The sequence below is a fragment of the Rhinolophus ferrumequinum genome, chromosome 5, assembly GCF_004115265.2.
Source record: "Rhinolophus ferrumequinum isolate MPI-CBG mRhiFer1 chromosome 5, mRhiFer1_v1.p, whole genome shotgun sequence".
Classification (NCBI taxonomy): Eukaryota; Metazoa; Chordata; class Mammalia; order Chiroptera; family Rhinolophidae; genus Rhinolophus; species Rhinolophus ferrumequinum.
Window position 1 is genome coordinate 70,196,026 of NC_046288.1, and position 22,033 is coordinate 70,218,058.

At 35.9% G+C, this 22,033-nt stretch overlaps 2 protein-coding genes and 1 pseudogene across 2 annotated transcripts in view; 1 reads left to right on the forward strand and 2 right to left on the reverse strand.

The window, feature by feature from the left end:
* Positions 1–22,033, reverse strand: part of TBC1D19 (TBC1 domain family member 19) — a 115,706-nt gene that overhangs the window by 41,003 nt on the left and 52,670 nt on the right. Inside the window, 4 exon segments of the mRNA XM_033106673.1 lie at positions 2,919–2,981; positions 6,548–6,622; positions 11,207–11,319; positions 12,872–12,910. Of these exon segments, the coding sequence (XP_032962564.1) occupies positions 2,919–2,981; positions 6,548–6,622; positions 11,207–11,319; positions 12,872–12,910 (290 nt within the window).
* On the forward strand, positions 15,792–16,968 carry LOC117022579 (gem-associated protein 2-like; annotated as a pseudogene).
* On the reverse strand, positions 18,764–19,831 carry LOC117022580 (pantothenate kinase 3-like). The gene is given in 2 exon segments (XM_033106702.1): positions 18,764–19,034; positions 19,036–19,831. Coding segments are annotated over 2 exon segments (879 nt in total). The 5' UTR covers positions 19,644–19,831.

Here is a 22,033-nt window from a genome sequence, read left to right on the forward strand (position 1 = left end):
GCAGAAAGTGGGGAGATGTTGGCCAAAGAGTATAAAGTTATAAGATTATAATTTATAAGATTATAAATTATAAAATTAGTTTAAATCTACTGTTGAGTCCTTCCAGTGAATTTTTCATTTCAGTTATTGATTGTACTTTTCAACTCCAGAATTTCCATCTGGTACTTTTAAATAATTTCTGTCTCTTTGTTGATCTCTATTTGCTGAGATGTCATCATCAGACCTTCCTTTGCTTCTTTAAGCATGGCTTCCTTTAGTTCTCTGAACATACATACAATGGCTGCATTGAAGTCTTTTTTTTTTTTTTTAACTTTTATTTATTTTAAGTGTGTTTTTCCAGGACCCATCAGCTCCAAGTCAAGCAGTTGTTTCTCAGTCTAGATGTGGAGAGTGCAGCTCACAGAGGCCCGTGTGGGAATCGAACCGGCAACCCTGGTGTTATAAGCATCACGCTCTAACCAACTGAGCTAACTGGCTGTCCCTGAAGTCTTTGTTAAGTCTGACATGTAGGGCCTCTTACAGTAGGGGGGCTTGTTGTTGTTTGCTTGTTTAGTGAGTTAGTTGGAATACTTTATTGAAGTTTATTTCTCTCACAGTATGAAACCTCTGATGTACTTCAGAGGGCAGAGCCTTGGGCAAACACACAGTCACTCTCCGACAACACTGGCTTTAGCAGGGTTCTCTGTTTCTTTGCCTGATCTCCCTACTAAGCTTTCTGCTTTTGTTGGTATTACAACCAGGTGTTAATCTCCACTAATTGCCAACTGATTGCTCCATTATTTTCAGGCATAAATTGTACCACAGTCTGACCCAATTGCAGAAGCCATTTTTGAGGCCACTCATTGAGGTTTGTTTCTGCCCCATCAGTACTCTTCCTATGTGTCTCTATCCCTGGCCTGTCTGGTATATAGCTGGCTTCTGGTTTAGTGTGTAGTTACTCTCATGGAGCTAACTGTCTCTTCTTAATTACCTGTTATTAAAATCTCCATTGTTTTAGAGATTCCTATTAGGCTTGAACTTTCCTAAACTCCATTTAAAAGTCAGTTCCTTAAGGAGAGTTTCAGAGCTCTTTTTTCTTATGGCTGCCTCTCCTCGGTGGGCAAAATCTCGGAGTCACTACTCTGGAGCTAGGAATGGGACAGCAGCTCACTTCTCTCAGAATGACCTTTCTACTTTCTGAGAAGGCTCTGGGTGGGGACAGTAGCCTCTGGTCTACTCAGTTGGCCTCTCCCAGTATGGAACCTCTACCCTATGAGCAAGCTGGAGTGAGGGCAGTGGGGCCCCAGATTCTCAGCCTCTCAAGAGTAGGCAGAGCTCTTGGGGCAGAGGTCTGCCCTGTAAGTGGAGGCTGGGTGGGAGAAGGGAGCCCCTGACATCTTGGCAGCACTCTTCTAGAATTTAGCATCTGCAACACAGAGCTGAGAGGTATGAGAAATACTGGCTACCTGGCCCTCCTATAGAGATACTGTAGCCCTTGACTAGAAGTGAGAGGGAAAGGGAATTCCTTTTTCTTGGCCACATGCAACTGAACTGAAGCTTCCTTCAGGCTGATCTGGGGGTGAAGGGACGGGGAGAGCGCATTACGGCTCAAGTGCCACAGATGGTCCTTACTGAGATTTTGTAACTTTCCTTGAATAAATGCTTTTTATTTGCTGACTTGATGTATGACCGTATGACAGTTCCAATACTTTCAATGCTTTTGTTTTTGAAATAACTTTCACCAGTTATGGTTTTTCTGCTAAGGATGGTTCCATGGAGCTCCTTATGCTGCCATTCCAAAAGTGGTCATTTCCACTAAATATTTATTAAGTACAGAGGTTATCAGTAAACTAACAACACTATCTAGATGAAGCATTATCTTTATCTGTACACATATGTTCAAAATTGTATTGAGTACTAAGAATTAGGCACCGGGCTACATATTGGCTACATAAGTGAATAAACTTTTAGATTTTTGCATTTTCCAAATTTTAAATAATAACTAAATTTAAATTAAAAATGGGATTTTAAATCTTTACTATTTTTAAAATAAAAAAATGAATTGTGTATTTGAAATTATTGAAATTCTCTTAAAATTATTTCTAGTGTTATTTCCAATTTTAATTTCATAAATAAATTTTTTAGAGACTTTGGGCTTTAGTTCTTGGAAGGTATGATTAATTGAACCTTCTTGAGAGACTCTTACTTAACTCTATCTTTTGCTTTTAACATATGCACACTACTACACTATTACCAAACAGAAACCTGCTAATTCAAACAGCGAGGACTTATTCACACTTAATAGAGCAAAAATTGCTTTGTGGAATCTAGATATTTTCCCCATGGCGTTTATATTGACATTTACATAAAATCAAAGTATTAATATATATGTGAGATCTTTAAGAAAAACCATCCAGGCAATTCTATATAAGTTATATGCTTCCTATTTATGATAAGATATTTTTATTTTAGTAGATAACAAAAAGAACCTAGGTAAGGATCCAAATATCCACAATATCAGCATACGAAATGATCAAAGAGTAATCATCACACTTCAAACTTATTTCAAAACATTTAATTATTTATTCAATACCTTTAATAGAAAAGTATTATGTAAAATGCTTCCTCTAAACATCTTGGGATGGTTTAAATATGAATTTGATACCTGACCTAAGAATCTGTGCCTATACATTTCCTGGTTGCAACAGATACAACCAAAAGGCACAGTCCAAACACTTATTTGGGAACTCTGGTTCTCCCACCTAATCCCACATACGAACAAAAGTTAACCTTATTGCAAACTCAGAACACTGAATTTGATAAAAAATAAACATGGCTTGGATTTCAGGAGGATTCAGTTAACAACAGAGATATCTCCTAAAGCATCGTGAGTTAGAGAACTTAAAAAAGAACATTATATATTTAAATTTTCAACTTACCTGATATAAATAATCTTCAAATACAAAATAATAATCATCATTGCTTGCCGTCAACTTCACATCCTAAAATTGAAAGTGGAGAATATTGAACAGAACCTAAATAAACACGCAATATTTATTCACAGTATCTAGAAAGACTACTGTAATTTATTACTTTATGTATGACTATAAACTTCTCAATTAGATTTTATCACTGCTATAAATTTACTTGACTAATACATATGACACATTATTTGACATCAAATCGCTGACAGATTTTTAGGTCCTATTAGTAATTCCTTATTATTTATTTCAATTTTATTCCTTTTAATCTAATATCTAGCTATCCTAAAAGTTGGAAAAACAGATGTAATCATAACATCCAGAAGCTACCACAACAATCTGGCATCAAATTACTATTCCAATCTCATCTTCCACTGTTCAGGTCCTCATTCTTGCCATCCTCTCAAAATACCAAAAATCTTCCATGCCTTTGTAATGACTCACTTGGAAGTCATCACTTCTTACCAAACAAACAAGACAATGTTTACTTTCAAGAAGTCTACAGTCTCACCAGCAAGAAAACATACAAAGTAGAAATATGGGAATGATTGTAAAGAAATATTGCCGAAATCCCTGATAATAATGCTTACTCAACAAAATTCAACTGGGCTGTTGAGCAAAGAGCAATACGGGAGAATGGAATGAGTCATGGATGACTCTGGAGGCAGCCGAATGTATGCTAAGTCTGGAAAATCTCAAAGACACAGATTAGGAGAAAAGAGGGGCCGGTCTTCTATGTCAGAAGACAACGTGGGCAGAGGTAGAGATCATTAATTCTCCGCAGGGGTGATACTGCCTCTAAGCGGGTGAGAATTGGTTCTTGGGGGCCCCCAAATTGTACACATTACAATGGTTTGTGGACCTCCAAAGCTTACCCCTACCTAACAAAATCTTATCCTTTGGCATTTAATTTTTATATTAGAGAAAAATTAGTGAAGTTTTCTCCTTAGGGGGTAATAAGGAGGAAAAAGTTGAGAAACATTGTTATAAACTGTCAGGTCATAGTAAGTGGTGGAAAACTGTAGATGGCAGGGATAAAACACAAGATTATGAAAAAATGCAGTCCAGAAAGAACCATTTAATAATTTAGCTGAGGGAAGGTCTGCTGGTGCTCTATAGTTAGTGTTGCCTTGTTCCATTCATTCCTTTAACCACTAAAACAATTCAACTTTATTTTCAGTTAAATTAAAAATGAGTCTTTGCCAAAGGGAGCCGTAATGAAACTTCAAATAATTTTTTAAAATGCCCATTCCCTCAAGGGCTGACTTTAATAACGTTTGGAGTTGCTCCAACAAGATCAGCAGAGCGAAATTAACATAAGCCAGGAACAATCAGAGACAGATATCTTCCCCCAAACACTCATGTTGTGGGCAGTCAGGATTGGCTCTACAAAACTTACATTCAATTCTTCAGACACAAACTGTTTACCTCTTTCTCACAGCAGATTTTCTTTACTGATTCAAACTGACATTCACGTTGGCTGCCAAGAGAACTCTCAGACTATTATAGCACTCCCTGGTTTTCTGAATGTTTTCTCTTGTGAGTCTTCTTTCATTTGAATAGAAAAGAGCTTGACGGTCTTAAGGCCCAAAAGATCTCTCATGCTGTTGCTACAATAATTCTAAGCACAGTCGTTTGACCTCCAAGTTAATACTAGTTAGTACCTGTGATCCAAATCTATGTAAAACCTCTGTGACAGTCAACACTTTTCATCAAAAAACTGTATCCTCTTAACTCTTCTCATCAGTGCTCCCTGTAGAGTACAGTGGTTAAAAGTCTGATCGTGAAGTTAGGTGGCCACGGTTCAAATCGGCTTTTCTACTTAACATGTGAATGCAAACACATTTCTTTCATCTTCCTTTACCTCAGTTCCCTCATCTGTAAAATGCTCAACATAATAGTACTTCCTGTTTAGTTATAACACACGTGTCAATGTGTAGCTGGTTAGTAAGAGGATGATACCAGTATAACATGGAAATTGTGTTGGTTCATATGAATCTTTCTTTGAAAACGGGAGCCAAACATCAGTAGAATTATAATCAGGAAAGGAAAGGGCCTTCAGCTCAGCTGCTGCACAAGCATGATCCCTTATAACTGCATTTCACGAAAATGAGAAATGAATGACTGCACTGGGGGCTCCCTCTCCAGAGAGGAACCCACCACCCAGCATTGCATGTACATCTCTCAGCTGCTTTACTTCCTCTTATGCTCACCTGAACAGCACCCCAGGAGTCCCGTCTACCACTTCTATCTGCATTACTTTTGCATTTCCACTGTATTATTTTTATACATTTTTGATAGCTCCTGCAGGAGCAGCCTGCCTGAGCTGTCCAACTCATCTCCCAAGCTACCAATTATTGTCTTTCTTTAGTATTCTGGCTACAAATTGCAAAAGTTACCCCAACCCTATTTTTCCCATAAGCTCTATTATTTTTAATGCATGATTTTGCAGAATGCAAGTTTTGGGTTTTTTTTTTTTCCAGGAAATAATTTACCATTTATAGCCTAAATGTTGGTATCTGCTACTCATAAGGTAGCTGTCAGGATCAGGCGACAATGTACATACAGAGTTTGGAACACTGTATGTCACACAGTGAGCAGTCATTAAATGCTACCATATTTCCCCGAAAATAAGACCTAGCCGGACCATCAGCTCTAATGCGTCTTTTGGAGCAAAAATTAATATAATACCCGGTATATTATATTATACCTGGTATATTATATTATATTATATTATACCTGGTCTTATACTACATAAGACCGGGTCTTATATTAAAACAAGACTGGGTCTTATATTAATTTTTGCTCCAAAAGACGCATTAGAGCTGATGGTTTGGCTAGGTCTTATTTTCGGGGAAACACAGTAGTTAGTAGTTGCTATTATTAACCTTGGTCATGTTCTACCCAGATAAATGTTCAGGTCCTCAGTGTGTAATCTTCTTTACCCTGTTTCTGAGACCTGAAATAATATGCCCTTCTCCTCTGTCCTACAAGTTCTAAATTTAAAATCCAAGTGTTTTAAATAGACCAATTATTAATCCAGAATCAGCCATGTCCTATATCATGCTTACAGCATGTACTTCTCAACTTTATATCAGAGGCCTGGAAACAAAAACTCAGTGTATCCCTACCATAAAACTTGAGAGGTGCTTAACCATATGTCTAGAAACTAAAAGAAATAAAAAATAAAAAATGACTTTGATACAAGAGAATAAACCAGTAGCTTCTAAAGAATCATGAGATAGATAAAATAAAAATATTATAGTGTGATTTTCCTTTTAGTTGCTTTTTCATTTTGTATGGGAAACTTAAATTTATAAGGACAAGAAATGCTTATCATTCTCTTAATCAAAAAATGAGGAGCAGGAAAGGGTAATGAGGACAGCTTCAAAGGGAACGAAGATAACATTGGATGGAGACTGCAAATTTCAAAGGTCAACCTTAACTTCACAAATATGAACAATTAAAATTATTTTTCAAGGTTAATATGAATCATCATACATAGCATAGGCCCTGCATGTTAAAGACTCTCAATAACTGTTTAATGATATTAATGAAATGGAAAATCTATGCACACTTTTACTTACTTTATAAATTAGACTGTCCACCAAAAGGTCATGTTGTATCACATTGGTCTTAAGCTGTTCATAATACAATATATCCTAGAGTAAAAAGTAAAACAAACAAAAAAAATTAAAGGTCGATCACATTTGTAGAGTGTGAATCAGCCTCAAACTTTAATAAATAATAATCATTAATAACTATATAAATAATAATCATTTAATAAATAATAACCATTATTCACTACTACATTTTCCATGCCTGGTCAATTCTAGATGCTCAATAAATATACTTAATCCTGTCACTTAGGATAAGATATGGCACCTGGTGGGTATTCAATCAATGTTTCCTAAATTGATTAACTATAATTTAACTTTAACAGTAAATACAGCACTCAGTAATTACTAGGTGCCAGGAACTGTTTTACCCACTATATGAGGTCAATTAAGTTCGCGAACTCATCCTAAATAAAGTGCTACATGCCTCATTGCTGAATATCACTACAGTCACCTTCAAAGTACTCCCCTTGGGAAGCTATGCACTAACGCCTGTGCCTAGTGCGCCCTTCAAAGCAGTTTTGGAACTCTTTCTGGAATGGCCATCAGAGCTGTCATCATGTTACCCTTGATGTCCTGAGTGTCATCAAAATGTCTTCCTTTTCATATTTCTTTTATCATTGGGTAAAGAAAGAAGTCATTGGGGGGCCAGATAAGGTGAGTAGGGAGGGTGTTCTAATATAGTTATTTGTTTATTGGCTAAAAACTCCCTCACAGACAGTGCCGTGTGAGTGGTGAGTTGTTGGTGAGAAGTTCAGGTGTCTGATGTTTTCATGCAGCCTTTTCAGCACTTCCAAATAGTAAACTTGGTTAACTGTTTGTCCAGTTGGTACAAATTCATAATGAATAATCCCTGCGATATAAAAATGGTTAGCAACATCGTTGCAACAAGTTCACAAACTTAATTGTCAGACCTTGTATATGAGTTAACTCATTTGACCCCCATGCTCACAAAATAAAACAGTTCTGATTATTATTCTCATTTACACTTGAGAAATTGATGTCCAGAGAAAAAAGTTAGTTGCTGTCCCAGGCTACAAAGGTAGTAAGATTTCATCCCAGGAAACCTGGCCCCAAATCCTATACAAAAACCAGAAGGACTACTCTGTACTGCCTTTCTTTTTTAGTCTTTTCTTAATTTATTGGGGGTGACAATTGTTAGTAAAATTACATAGATTTCAGGTGTACAATTCTGTATTACATCATCTATAAATCCCACTGTGTGTTCACCACCCGGAGTCAGTTCTCCTTCCATCATCATATATTTGACCCCCTTACCCTCATCTACCACCCCCCACCCGCCTTACCCTCTGGTAACCACTAAACTATTGTCTGTGTCTATGAGTTTTTGTTTCTCATTTGTTTGTCTTGTTCTTTTCTGTTTTTGGTTTATATACTACATATCAGTGAAATCATATGGTTCTCTGCTTTTCCTGTCTGACTTGTTTTGCTTAGCATCATACTCTCAAGATCCATCCATGTTGTCACAAATGTTCCTATATCGTGTACTGCCTTTCTAATATCTAAATTATTATAATGCAAAAACGTTTAAACATACTAAACTTTATAGCATAAGAAAGAAGTCAGTTTTCTAAATATGAGAATCCTATAAATTATGATTAATTCTATACAGTGATAAGATTAGGCTAATGTTTAATCTCATAGAGAATAAGAAATAGAAGGGTGAGAGGGAAATGGAAAGGAGAGAAAAAGGGAGGAAAGGAAAGAGAGAGAAGGAGGGACTTGAGACTACAATCCAGTTAAGCATTAGGCTAATAGATGGTCAGGGCATTAATAACAAGGGTTACAAAAATGAGTAATGGTAATAATGAAGGGGGTAGTAGTTGTGTTAAAGGGAAATGGAAATATCTCACTGCTTTAGCTGACCCCTGTGTTCCTCCAAATCCCTCCATTCATCTCTCAGGCAGTTTATTTAGCCCTGGTTTACCTCCATCAGTCCACACCGATCTTTCTGAAGAAATTCCATCAGACAAGAAAGAGTTGTGGGACAGGGTGGTGTGGGACAAAGAAGAATATCTGTTGCATAGCTGCCTTGGCTAGGGCAGTTACGATAGGCATGCAGTGGGGAGTTTGCCAGACTAAGGTAGAATGAGTAATTAATGAGATTAAGGCAGTAACTGCAGCCAGCATAGACTTTTCTTTCAGAGTGTTTAGCTGTAAAAATAGAGGCGGCAAGAACAGGTGCTGATGTAATTAAGTTTACAGGTTTAGGAGGAATTTGAATGAATTTCTTATGCTGATTTCTGTTTTCTCTAGGTAGAAGGTAGGTGAAGTCTTTTGCTAAGACTCTAAAAAGAAGTGGTTGAAGAGAGTGAAGGTCAAAAACAGTCCCTGTGAAGACGAGGTGGGGTGACCAGGAAAGTCAAGGTCAGGCATTGTTGTGGACCTAGGTAAGTGGAGAATGTTATTTAGAAATCACTAAAGAAAACCTTACATGTTAATACTAGTCTTGGCTATCTTACAGTAAGTAAGTACCTAAAAAAAGTATAGAGGAATTTTCTGTCTTCTTTTAATTAGCAAGCTAAAGTTAAGCACAAATTTTAAAAATATGAATGTATACTATATACGGATATTTTGACACACACCTAAAAATACGTAGGAAAGAAATTATGTAAAATCCATCCTTTTAAACCTACCTTTTAAACCTATCTTGAAAATATCTTTTCAAGATATTTTCTTGAAAAGAGAAAAATATCAAAGTTTGATAATGTTTTTGTGAAAGCACTAAAACTAATTACCAGGAACTTAAAGCATTATATCCAAAGTCTCTCTATTAAGACGAGATTTTAAAAAATAGCTTTATGGGTGTGAAATATTCCATTTATCTCTCTAACTCCTGACCTACAACTGCATTTGTATGTGTAGCTTATATTAAGTGATTGAAAAGCAATTGAACAAAAAGCTCTGATTAAATATTCGTGATAAGAGGTAAGTATTCTCTTTTCTTCCTGTGTTTCTCTCTCTCTCTCTAATGTACCACCCTCAACAATTATTTTGGAACTGCTGTATAGTTCATCGAGGTCACACTTGTATAGCTGAAAATAAGTGTGAATGATGGAAAGTGTTTTTTTCAACAAAATCAAGGTTACTTTTCTGAAAATACGAATTTCTATTTACAGACTTGTCCTTTTGCATTTAGAAAATAAAGATGACTATTAGCTCCAAAATTCAAGTGTAAAATATGCCTTTGATGATTATAATAAACGATTATTATCTGAGATTACTACTTTTATTCCAGGATATTTCTGGGAAAATTCTAAACGTTTTTGAAATGGCAGTAGTTTGTTCCTCTGCAAAGAGACAGGATTTGTTCATCTAGCTCCGGACCAGTGAAGCTGGTACGTCATCTACACAGATCAGGACAAGAGTTACAAACATTCCACAAGGGTCGATACACTCACAAAAAATGCCCAACACACACTCAAAACTGTTTTATGAACTGTTACTTCTAAAGTGTCACAACAGAGCAGCACTACCATTTGGTCTAAAACTGCTCTGAAAGGAATCACAAACCTTATGCTTTCGAAAAAGAAGCAAATGATTCTTGGTAGCGCTGTTCACAGTGGTAGATTTAACAGACACACACGCAGAAACGCACACATACGTGATTGGCAAAGGTTAGGAGTGTAGTTTTTATAATAGATAATAATGTCTGCCTTCTTAAAACTGCATTATTATAAGTTATAATTAATTTACAACATAATTATATGCAATATGCAGTTATTATTAATACCGTTAATGGTGACCATTTACGTCAGGCACTGTGTTAAAAGACTCACATACATTATTTCATTTAATTCTCACAACCACTCTGTGATATATATGTTAGTATTTACATTTAAGGATGGGTAAACTGAGGTTTGAAGAAATTTAAGTAGCGCACTCAGTGACACATTTCAAGTAAGTTGGGAGAACTAGGAGTTGAAACCAGGTCCATATGATTCTAAAACCCAGGTTTTTAGCCACTAAGCTGGGGAACTATTAGTTTTCTATTTGTTCAAATATTTAAATGGATGACTTATATGATTAATGAGCTTAAGAAAAAAATTCCCACTAAAAGTATTTTAAAAACAATCAATGTCTTACATAGTTTTTCTTTATTGAATCTATTACCTGTCCGCTGGTGATTTCATATTCATTATACTTCCTAAAATAAACTGTTCTTATACTTAAAATACAAATATTCCCACATAATCTGTCAATTTTTAGAACCATAAACATAGTACATATTTCAAAAGTAACTGTAGGGACAAAGCACTCATTTATTTATATGAGTTGCCTCTCTTTATTTTTCCCTATTCTAACTGCCCAATTCTACCACACATCTTCACTGATCTAAACTGGCAGATTCCAGTCCTTAAAATTTTCCTTATTGTTCTGATGTATATGTAAGTGCACACCAATTAATTGTAAATAACAAAAACTTCTATGTTAAGCACACTGTGATTAAATTATGCTACTCTTGTCTTAGAACTCAAACTATAGTAATTTTGAAAATTAAAAAAAGGATATTAGACTAATAAGCAAAAGTATTTCTATTTTGAATAACTGGCCTTTGAAAAATAAATATCACTAGTTCAGATTTGGCCTATCCCTTTTCCTTCTTACCTCAGGTTGACTGGAAATATTCAAAATGAGCGCCCATAACTCAGCTCTCAGTGCTGTGGGACTCCCTTGTCTGATATATTGTTGAGCAGCGGCGCTATCTTGTTCCACTAGAACTGGCAAAAGTATATTAAAATCTCATTAGAAAATGCATCATTTAATAAATAACACTGAAATCTTTACTTGACAATCTTTTGGGAAGCTAACATTTCATCTTGATAGCTAACATAAATACATCTTGTCTCGGCAACCTTCTTTTACTCTCTGAATTTTGATGTGGCCCTATTTCCAGCCATATAAGTTTTAAGCCTTAAGCTCCTCCACCTCCTACCCTGCCTGGTAAAAGTTTTTAATGTAGGTACCTTGTGACCACTTTGCTTTAACCACAGCTCCATGAATCTGAAACTAATGATGCATGTATATAATAAGTTTTGGATTCCATGATCAAGTAAAGTCATATCTATGGAAATCCTAAATCTTTTATGCATATTCTACTAAGTCATCAATGTCCTAGTATTTGGAAGTAGTATGGTATTTGAAGTATTATGGCTAAGAATTACAAAGAATGTAAGATACCATTCTGTTAGGGGACTTCTTACCCAGCTGCCACAATCAACAGAAAAGAGGGATTTTTTTAAAGAAAACAAAAAAGATTTGATAACCTTTTAAGAAGGACAAAATTTGTTCATAAGCAGCCAAATTCACAAAATCAATGTATTATACTTTTATTTTCATTTTCATTTTTGTTTTCTTTAATGAAAATACCAGCTATTCAGTCTGGAAACAAAGCTCCCCCCCCAAAAAAAAAGACATACTAGACAACTGCTGATATTTGCCTAACAGTGCTGTTTCTTGTATTTTCTTCTTAAAAGAAAAGAGAAAAAAAAATCTTATACTAAATGAAAATGACAAACCAAATGAAACAAAGAGATGATATGAAATAAAAAAAGATGAAACATTTTAAATTTGCCATCGTGTTCAATGAAAATGTGAAATCACAAAAATGACGTCTTTTAAGTTAACATGATTTTGAAAAATTAAACTAGGGAGTTTAGAATATGACAATAAAATTGCCATAGAAGGTTCATTCTGACACAAAGAGTTATTTGTACTTCATATTTCAAAGATAAAACACAATTTACAAAAACAAGGAAAAAATCTTCAGAAGATGGGATTAAAATTGTTCCCCGGAACGGTGGAGCCGCCTCGGTTATTAAGTCTTACCATTAGAACAGTCCTCGGGAAGGGTGACGTGTGAAGGTTACATTTTCTCCTGATGCAGGAGCATAATTCCCATTAACACTAATGAGAAGTGTGCGGGCGCATCAAGACAGAACCTGCTTCTTTGATTTTAAAATGAAATTCTATTGCTGAATGGATTAAGCTAACATCCTTGAAGAATGTGTATCTGCATTTACTATTATATTTCCTTTTCAGTGAACCATCTGTGGACTTCTTCATCTGACATTTATTGATGAAGCCAAATGATGCATTTCCCCTCTTTATAAAGAGTCCCATTGTATTATCTATGTATTATTAGTTAAATATTACTCCTGTTTAGGCTTTTAGCTTTTCAGAGATTAAATTTCATTTGGGGTATGTGATACAGACGTCTACTTAGGATGGTCTCATTTTCAGAAGTTATAATAAGTATAATTAAAAGCTTACCTTTTTGCCCAATACGTACATGCTCATTTTCAAACAGTTCTAAAAATGGTAAAAGAAAATAAAATTATTAAACACAAATATGATTAAGCACATTTATAATGATATTTTTTTCTGGTATTGATATTATTTTGAATTATTTTTGAATTATTTTTAGAGCTGAATGGCTCTGTAGAAAACTATAAGAATATTTAAATTTGTATGTAGAAAAATCTTTTTTCTGTTGTTTAAAATTTGTAGAAATTAAGAGAGTTAAGTACATTTAATCAGAAGAAAAAATTGATAATTTTCCTTTGTTAAAACAGAATATCTTCTCACAACACAAAAACATTTCTGCCCATTCATCTTTGATTTTTTTTGCCTTAAAAACCTCCACAAAACTTGGGTGGTTGCCAGAGGTAGGGCGGGGGGGTGGGGAATGGGAGAAGGGAGTCAAAAGGTACAAACTTCCAGTTATTAAATAATTAAGTCACGAGGATGTAACACACAGCATGGTGAGAATAGTCAATACTGTATTACATATTTGAAAATTGCTAAGAGAGTAAATCTTAAAAGTTCTCATCATAAGAAAAAAGAATCTGTAACTACCGTGTTTCCCCAAAAATAAGACCTAGCCAGACAATCAGCTCAAATGCGTCTTTTGGAGCAAAAATTAATATAAGACCCACTCTTATTTACTATAAGACCACATATAATATAACTAATAATATAATATAATATAATATAATATAATATAATATAATATAGACCAAGTCATATTAATTTTTGCTCCAAAAGATGCATTAGAGCTGACTGTCTGGCTAGGTCTTATTTTCAGGGAAATCGGGTATGCATGGTGATAGATGTTAACTAGACTTACTGTAGTGATCATTTTGCAATATATACAAATATTGAATCATGCTCAGTCTGACTTATTTCACTTCGCATATCTCTCCTTCCATTTTAAATGCTAGCCTTGCTGCATAGAGTAGTTTGGGTTATAGGTCCTTACTTTTCATTACTGAATATTTTGTGCCAATCCCTTCTTGCCTGCAAAGTTTCTTTAGAGAAATCAGCTAATAATCTTATGGGAGTTCCCTTGAAAGTAACTACTAATAGTTGCCTTTCTCTTGCAGCTTTTAAGATTCTCTCTTAGTCTTTAAACTTTGCCGTTTTAATTATGATGTGTCTTGGTGTGGGCCTGTTTGGGTTCATCTTGTTTGGGACTCTCTACGCTTCCTGGACTGACTAATATGTTTATTTTCCTTTGGCAGGTTAGGGAATTTGCTGGAGCTTCCCCACTCCAGAGTCCAGACATCAGTTACACACATGAAGGACTTCCCTTTGTCAATTCCCTCGGGGATTAATATATCCTGGGTTCTGACTCACAATAAGCAACAGATAACAAGTAAATGTATAAGCCAGAAGTCCAATGTTTTAATTTACCATGAGAGACTCATCCGACCAGATCACTGAGACTGGTTGTATAAACAGAGCATAGCTTTCTAATAGGAAGAGCTAGTGCCCAAGAGTCATTTTAGGACTCTTTCCTGGACCCAGTTGTGTACTTGCTGAGGTAGTGGATCTCTTTGTGGGCAACATGTCCACTAAATAGATAGAAAAAAGAATCCTTGCCTTCAAACATTTGTGTTCTTGATTGCCATAAGCATGGAATAAATTCTGGAGTTTCAATCTATTGTACGTCAGTTTTATTTTGATTAGCATCTGCCTGGTAATTTTTGGTGACACCTTGTATTTATTTCTAAAACATTTCCTATTGTGGGTGAACTCTGCAGGTGGCTTATTGTATCATTTTTTTGGTTGATTCTTCTCAGCTACAATTTCAGAAGGTAATACTTCCATCTGATTTCCAAATGTTACTGTTGTGCCTCATTCACTATTTGGAAATACTGATACATTGTCTATAGCTAATACCAACAGTTAATACTCAGAATTATAACCATAGCATCTGAATATTTTGGAATTATTTTTAATAAAGGTAAAAAAATATTGAATCATTATGTTGTATACCTGAAATTAATATAATTTTGTATGTCATTAAATCTCAATTTATAAATATATTTGTCAGCTTCATTTGCAAAGTCCTACTTCTACTGTAATCTACTATTAAAGCAAATCTGAAAAAAAAAAAAAAAGCCTTATTACTACTTAGGTAAAATCCCACTATACAAATGCCATTTAAAAAAATCATGTGAAAGAAGCAAAGGTTGGTTTTTAAAGTATTGATCAACAAGAGAAGACTCAAAATAGACCAAATTAAAATTTTAAAACTTCCGTTCATCAAAAGACACTGCTGAGAGTGAAAAAGGTAAGCCACAGAGTTGGAAAACGTATTTGTAATATGTATATCCAGCAAAAGACCTGTGTGCAGAATACATAAAGAATTCCTAGTAAGTCAAGAAGAAAAAGACAGGCAATTATCTGACACAAATAGGCAAAAGACTTGAACAGGTTCTTTACAAATGAGGAAATCCAAAGGACCAATAAACATATGAAAAGGTGCTCAACCACATTAATCATCAGAGAAATTCAATTAAAACTGTTGTGAAATACATACCCAACACAATGGCTAAAATGAGAAAGACTGACAATTCTAAACGCAAAGGAAATGGAGCAAATGAACTTCTCATACAAAGGTTGCAGGAATGTAAATTAGTACAACCACCTTGGAAAACTGGCAACATTTAGAAAGACTAAATACATGCAAATCCTAAAACAATCAGCAATTCAGTCTCAGGTATATACCCTAATGCAAATATACTTTTACCAAGAAACATATAAAAGAATATTCATAGCAGCGCTATTGATAATAACCAAATAGTGGGAACAACTCAAATGATCATCAATAGAACGGATAAATAGCATACAATGGATTATATGACACAGCAATGAGAATGAATGATTTATAACCACACACACCACTATGGATCTCACAAACACTAAGTTAAAGAAGCTAGATGCAAAAGAGTACGTAGTGTATGATTCCATATCTATAAAGTAAAAGAAGAGGCAAAACTGATCTATGATGTTAGAAGTCAGAATTGTTGTTACATGTGGGGGGTGGTAGAGTCTGAAAGTATGCGTAAGGGGATTTTGGGATGCTGATATTATCATTTCTTGATCTGGCTGGAGGCTACACAAGGTCTTCACTTTGTAAAAATTTACTGATCTGTATACTTATGTATCCTTTGTGTCCTTTTCAGTATGCATGTTATAGTTCCATAAAAGTTATTTAAAAATTAAAACCAAATGAAAAAGAATATATAGGGAACTGGCTGGATTGGAAACTATGGTGTGGTGTGGTACCAGCAGAGTCTGCAGTGGAAGAGTTGATGCCCCGGCTGTTGTCAATGGATCCCTGCGACTTGACAGAAAGTTTCGATCCCTCTGTACCACCGAGGACGCCTCAAGAATATTTGAAGCGGGTCCAGATCGAAGCAGCTTAATGTCCAGATGTCGTGGTAGCTCAAATTGACCCAAAGAAGTTGAAAAGGAAGCAAAGTGTGAATGTTTCCCTTTCAGGATGCCAACCTGCTCCTTAAGGATATTCCCCCACACTTCAGTGGCCACAGCAGCAAGTGGCACAGTTTTCAGTTGTTCGAAAGAGTGAACAGACATAGAAATCACAGCAGTTGGATAGTAACATGACCATGCGAAAATCTGAAGATGAGGAAGGCTGGAAAAAATTTTGTCTGGGTGAACAGCTATGTGCTGAAGGGGCTGTTGGACCAACTGAAAATGAAAATCCTGGAATAGATTATATACAAATTGGTTTTCCTCCCTTGCTTAGTATTGTTAGCAGAATGAATCAGGCAACAGTAACCAGTGTCTTGGTATATCTGAGTAATTGGTTTGGAGAAAGAGACTTTACTCCAGAATTGGGAAGATGGCTTTATGCTTTATTGGCTTGTCTTGAAAAACCTTTATTACCTGAGGCTCACTCACTGATTCGACAGCTTGCAAGAAGGCGCTGTGAAGTCAGGCTCTCAGTGGACAGCAAAGATGATGAAAGGGTTCCTGCTTTGAATTCATTAATCTGCTTGGTTACTAGGTATTTTGACCAATGTGATTTAGGTGATGAGCCAGCTTGGCGTAGCTGATCTCTCTCAGGGATGGAAGATACTTGTGATGAAGGCAGCCTAAGTCTGAGGAAGTACGATGCCAATTCAAGTACAGATTGCATCACATCTTCAACATTATGTGAGGGGTCTTCATCTTAAACTGTGGAACGCAGAAGATAGCTTGTATGGATTTGAATATCTGAAGTATCTTAGGAAAACCCCACGTCGTTTCTGATGACCAGTTTTAAAGTTTTTCTACAACTACATGCAATGCTGTATGACGAAATTTTACAAATGTCCTTGGTGCTGTTTCATTGTTTTATATGAATACACATAAAATTGTATTGAAAAAAAGAAAAGAATATATAAAACCATGAGGGGGAGAACTTAGCTGTTTTCCCCATCCCAGAGAAAATCCGTTTAACTTCCTTTCCTCTTCTTTCTCCCCACCACCTGAGAGAGGACCTGCTGATTGCTTTTGTTAGATTCTACAACAGCGATTAGTTAAACTTTTCTAATTAATGGGGTCACTGTGTGTTAAAGGTCATGAACTCCATGTGACTCTCTGGGGAAGCACAGCCGGGGTTCCCTGACAATCTGGCAGCCATCTTGGCACTTGACGCTCTATTGAGCAGAAAGCTCATGTTCAGGCACTTTGAACTTCTTACCTGAACTCGGTAGCAGGCTGGTGGTAAGATCTGGTCACAGAAGGAGACGGAGACCTGTCCGAGGCTAAGATTTCCACACAGTTTTCTACAATCCTGTTCTATGATGCCCAGGTTTTGCACAGCAATATTTAATAGGGTGCTATTAAATTTTCTATTTTCCATTTGCTAATCTTTTCAGTATTAGGTAACTTTTTTGGAACTATAATTCTTTTATTACCACACTGTACAAAACACTGATCCTTTTCTAATTCTGCTACTGCCTCAGAATCTCAGAGTTTCAAAACAACTCATCTTTCAGATTTCCATAACATCCATTTAGAATAAATGTGATTTTGTTGATTTTGTTCATAATGGAATTAAATCTTTAGCTTTGATGGTTCAGACCTAATTAAACAGAAATGACTGAGTTTGGGCCTGAGATAAATGTGGTAGAGAAAGAGCACAGAACTCTCTACCAATGCATGCAAACCATACTCCATTACAATAGTCCTGGGACCTCATTAAATGGGCTTTCAGATAAGTAATCAAACATTTAAAAATGTACCGATTAACTAATAAAATAAAGAAAGTTCAACGTCACCAAACGTGCATTTTCTAGGATTCATTTGAAATTCAGGCTAATATTTAACAATAGTATTTCAATTAAATTGTGGCATTTGAAACGTGTACTTCTGGGGAAAGTTCATGTAAATGTGTTTTGGGGCAGGGGCATGTTAGGAAAACTGCAATAATGAATAACTAATATTGCCTTAACAATTTCTAAAATCACATAAAAATGACCACCTTTGATTGCCATTTCAATTAATTTTGATACAGGGAATGTTACTTTCTGCTTACTAGTAACCAAAACACACACAGCAGAACAGACTTGTAACAAATATTCAGAATCAATCATTTTTACGAGCTAAACATTTCTGAGATTGTTAAGATTTGTGTTTGAGCATACAGTACTGTCAAGTTGGCCCCATAAAATAAATAGAAAATCTTTTTTAAGAGAAAGCTCAAAAATCAGAGGCTGTATTGCATTTAAGGATTTAACACCTGCTATACACAGAAGGGAAAGAATTTCAATTAGAAATACTTCACCTGTTGCCGAGTTCTCTCCTTTAATATGGCAACATTTAGCAGCTTACCATTTTGACATTTAAAAATCAACACGAATAGTGCTATTTTTTTATCCTTTGGTTCCCAGTGACAAATAAGGCAGTAATAATTCCTCTGGTTTTCAGTTCCTCTTGGATGACATTTATTAGCAGAGAGAAACCTGACACGTTAGCTAACTTTGGCAGAGCAAGAAGTGCGACAACTGCTCCAAAGTATCCCTCATGTTCTAGAAACAATGCTTTCATTTGACCTTTTGACCAATAATCCAGTGCACATGCCAAAAGTTTCACTGAGAGAGTACCAACATGTAAAAAGTTTCCAACAAAGACAACTGTTTATTTTCTCATTAACAGCACACATTCGTGCCACAGAACCAATGTTATTAGTGATAGTAACTAAAGTAGCTCTTGCTAGATCTTCTTTACTAACAAATTCTTGTTTTTCCTTATAAATCACATTCCCAAAGCTAGACACTGCAGCCCAACCTGGCAGACCAAATCTTTCATAATCTCCTCCATAAACATCACAGACCAGCTTGTCAGTGTCAGTGCTATCACCTTTGGTTGCCATGTCAAGAGCCTCTTCAAAACTTTCACAGCCAGTCAATAAACCGTATAAGCCCAGAAAGGTACCCCCTCCAAGGCTTGTCCCAGTTACTCGTTTATAGTTGTCTTTGGAATGGACTGCTAAAATGCTGACCCCGGAGCCCAGCAGTGGACAGGGGGCATCCAGGTTAAAAGGCATCTTTTGGCCTCGTTCAGCATCTGAGGCATTAGCAAAATAATAGCGCTCTGCCTGTCCACTGAAAGTGACAGAATCTATATATAGCAAGCCCTTTACAAGGCAGTCAAGTTCATCCAGTTTGTGCAGGTAGAGATTTCCAAGTGTACAAAAATCTTTTTCAGACTTGTAAGCATCACCTCCCGTAGCACACAGCACCATGCCTAGTGTTGGGAAGCATTTATCTCTTCCCGTTTGAACAAAAGTAGGCAGGTCCTGGGTTGGACATCTGATAAAGTGCAAGTTTCCTCTTCATCCAAGAAGTGTTAAATCCTTTAGTTCAAGGTATACATCCCGAATACCAGTGGATCCATATACTACATTAGAAGTAAAATATTTCCGAACACTTTTCAAGCTCTCAGGTTCTTGTTCTTCCTCTGCTGTGATATCAATAGGTTCAAAATATGAGAGTTCCCCCCCAATGTCCATGCCAAACCATGGGAAAGAGGGTTTCTTGGCATCTTTGATCTTTATGGCGACAGGCTGACAGGCGAGGGGCAGCCGTGGGCTCGGTGCAGGAGGGCAGTGTTGGCGACTCCAGAGGTGGCTGAGCAGCGCGCAGGCCTGGCGGGTTGCTCCCTCTGCCCGGAGGGAGGGGTGTTGGAGCCTCACGTGAGGTCAAGCCTCCGGGCTGGTCCTCCACCCCCGTGAGGGGTGGCCAGGACCCTAATTTTTTAGATTTTAAAAATTATCCATGAAGCTGATTTTACTAAATAGAATATTTGAACCAGAGTACCCTATTTCTTTTAGTTTTTTCTACTCTGAATGGCTCTAAATTAGGTAGTTGAGCAGATTATATAATGACCAAGTAAACAAATGATTACATGTTTGGGCCCTGACAACATATAATCATTTCCTATCACTAAAGCATTTGAATATATTTATTTCAAAGACAGCATATAAAATAACTACCAGTTTCATTTTAATTTGCTATAATTGCTGAGACTCAGTAACCAAAGAATCAAAAGTTGTCAGTAAATTCATGTCTCTTATAAGTAGATGATAATAGTGTTTTATCACTAAAAGTAGTATGAAATAAAAATGAAAAGACTTCTTTACCGAAAGTAACTATTCAATTACGTGAAATACAATGATTTTGCTTTCTATCGTGTTTCCCCCAAAATAAGACCTAACCGGAAAAATAAGCACTAGCATGATTTTTCAGGATGCTCGTAATATAAAATAAGCCCTAAAGCATCTTTTGAAGCAAAAATTAATATAAGACCAGGTCTTATTTTTGGAGAAATACAGTAGGGCTTACTTTATATTACGAGCATCCTGAAAAATCATGCTAGGGCTTACTTTCCAGTTAGATCTTATTTTCGGGGAAACACGATAAATGCTATTTTCTAGTCCAAGAATAAAAAACCCAAAGAGGTCAGAACCAGAATTTCCAAACTATAACCTGTGTTTCTCAAAGGATGTTCTGAGAACCACTATGTTAATATATGCATCTATGTTATATTAATGGATCTTTTTGGAAACAAAAAATTCTCTGGTAAAATGAGTTTACGAGATGCTGAGCTAAAAGTTCACTTAGTCTCATAGTCTTTAAGATAGTAACGCACACTGCATATTTTTAAAAGATATATGCCACAGCCTTTCCCAAACCTTATTTGACAACAAGGTCTTTTTCAGAGGCCATTGGGTGAATGCGTCATGCAACGCACTTCAGGAAATGGTGGGCCAACTGGAGATGTTTTTTTCTTTTAGAAATAATAAGCTGTAGAAAATCTATTTAGTAGCACCCATACCTAATAAGATTCATTATTATGTATATTCAGACAATAGTATCAGATTACGACCCCTACTTCATCATAAAGCCTTATGGAAGAATGCAAATCCTGCTCCCCTTTTACCATGGGTCTTATAAATGGTTTCGTAGTAAGTGTGTGTGTGTGTGTGTGTGTGTGTGTGTGTGTGTGTATTTAAAATAAGGATTCTGTATTACAAAGGTAGGGACTTTTCTCCTGACCTTTATACAACAGCTGGTAAGTGAGTGAGGAATGCACTTCAAATATAAAAATTGTATAAAAGTATTGATAAAACATAGATAACACAGGTTTGTAAAGATGAGTAAAAAGGATATATTTCCTTAAGTCACACTTAAACTTAATCCTAAACATAAAACTTGCTTCTAGACAAACACAAACACTTTGAGAAATAGGGAGAGCAAAAATGACTGCATAAATTAAAGAGATTATCAACCTCCACCAGACAGACTCAGGTGCTCTTTACTCTATCCCAGTTGCCCTTTGCATATAATAATAGCAAGTACCATACCAATTCTTATGTGAAACTTATTTTCTACTATGTCTTCCCTAAAAGCAAAGATTACGTCTTATCTATGTATTCACTAGTCCCTGACCCTTAGCCAGGTCTTACACATATTTGTTATATTATGAGTGAATCAAAGAAAAAAGAACTGTACTCTAAGGAATAATAATAAATAGGTTTTCTAAAGCATAGCTATTATAAGGTTTAGAATAACTTAAAACACTGCTTAGGATTATTTCAAAAGTGAAACACATAAATATCATTCAAGGTATATT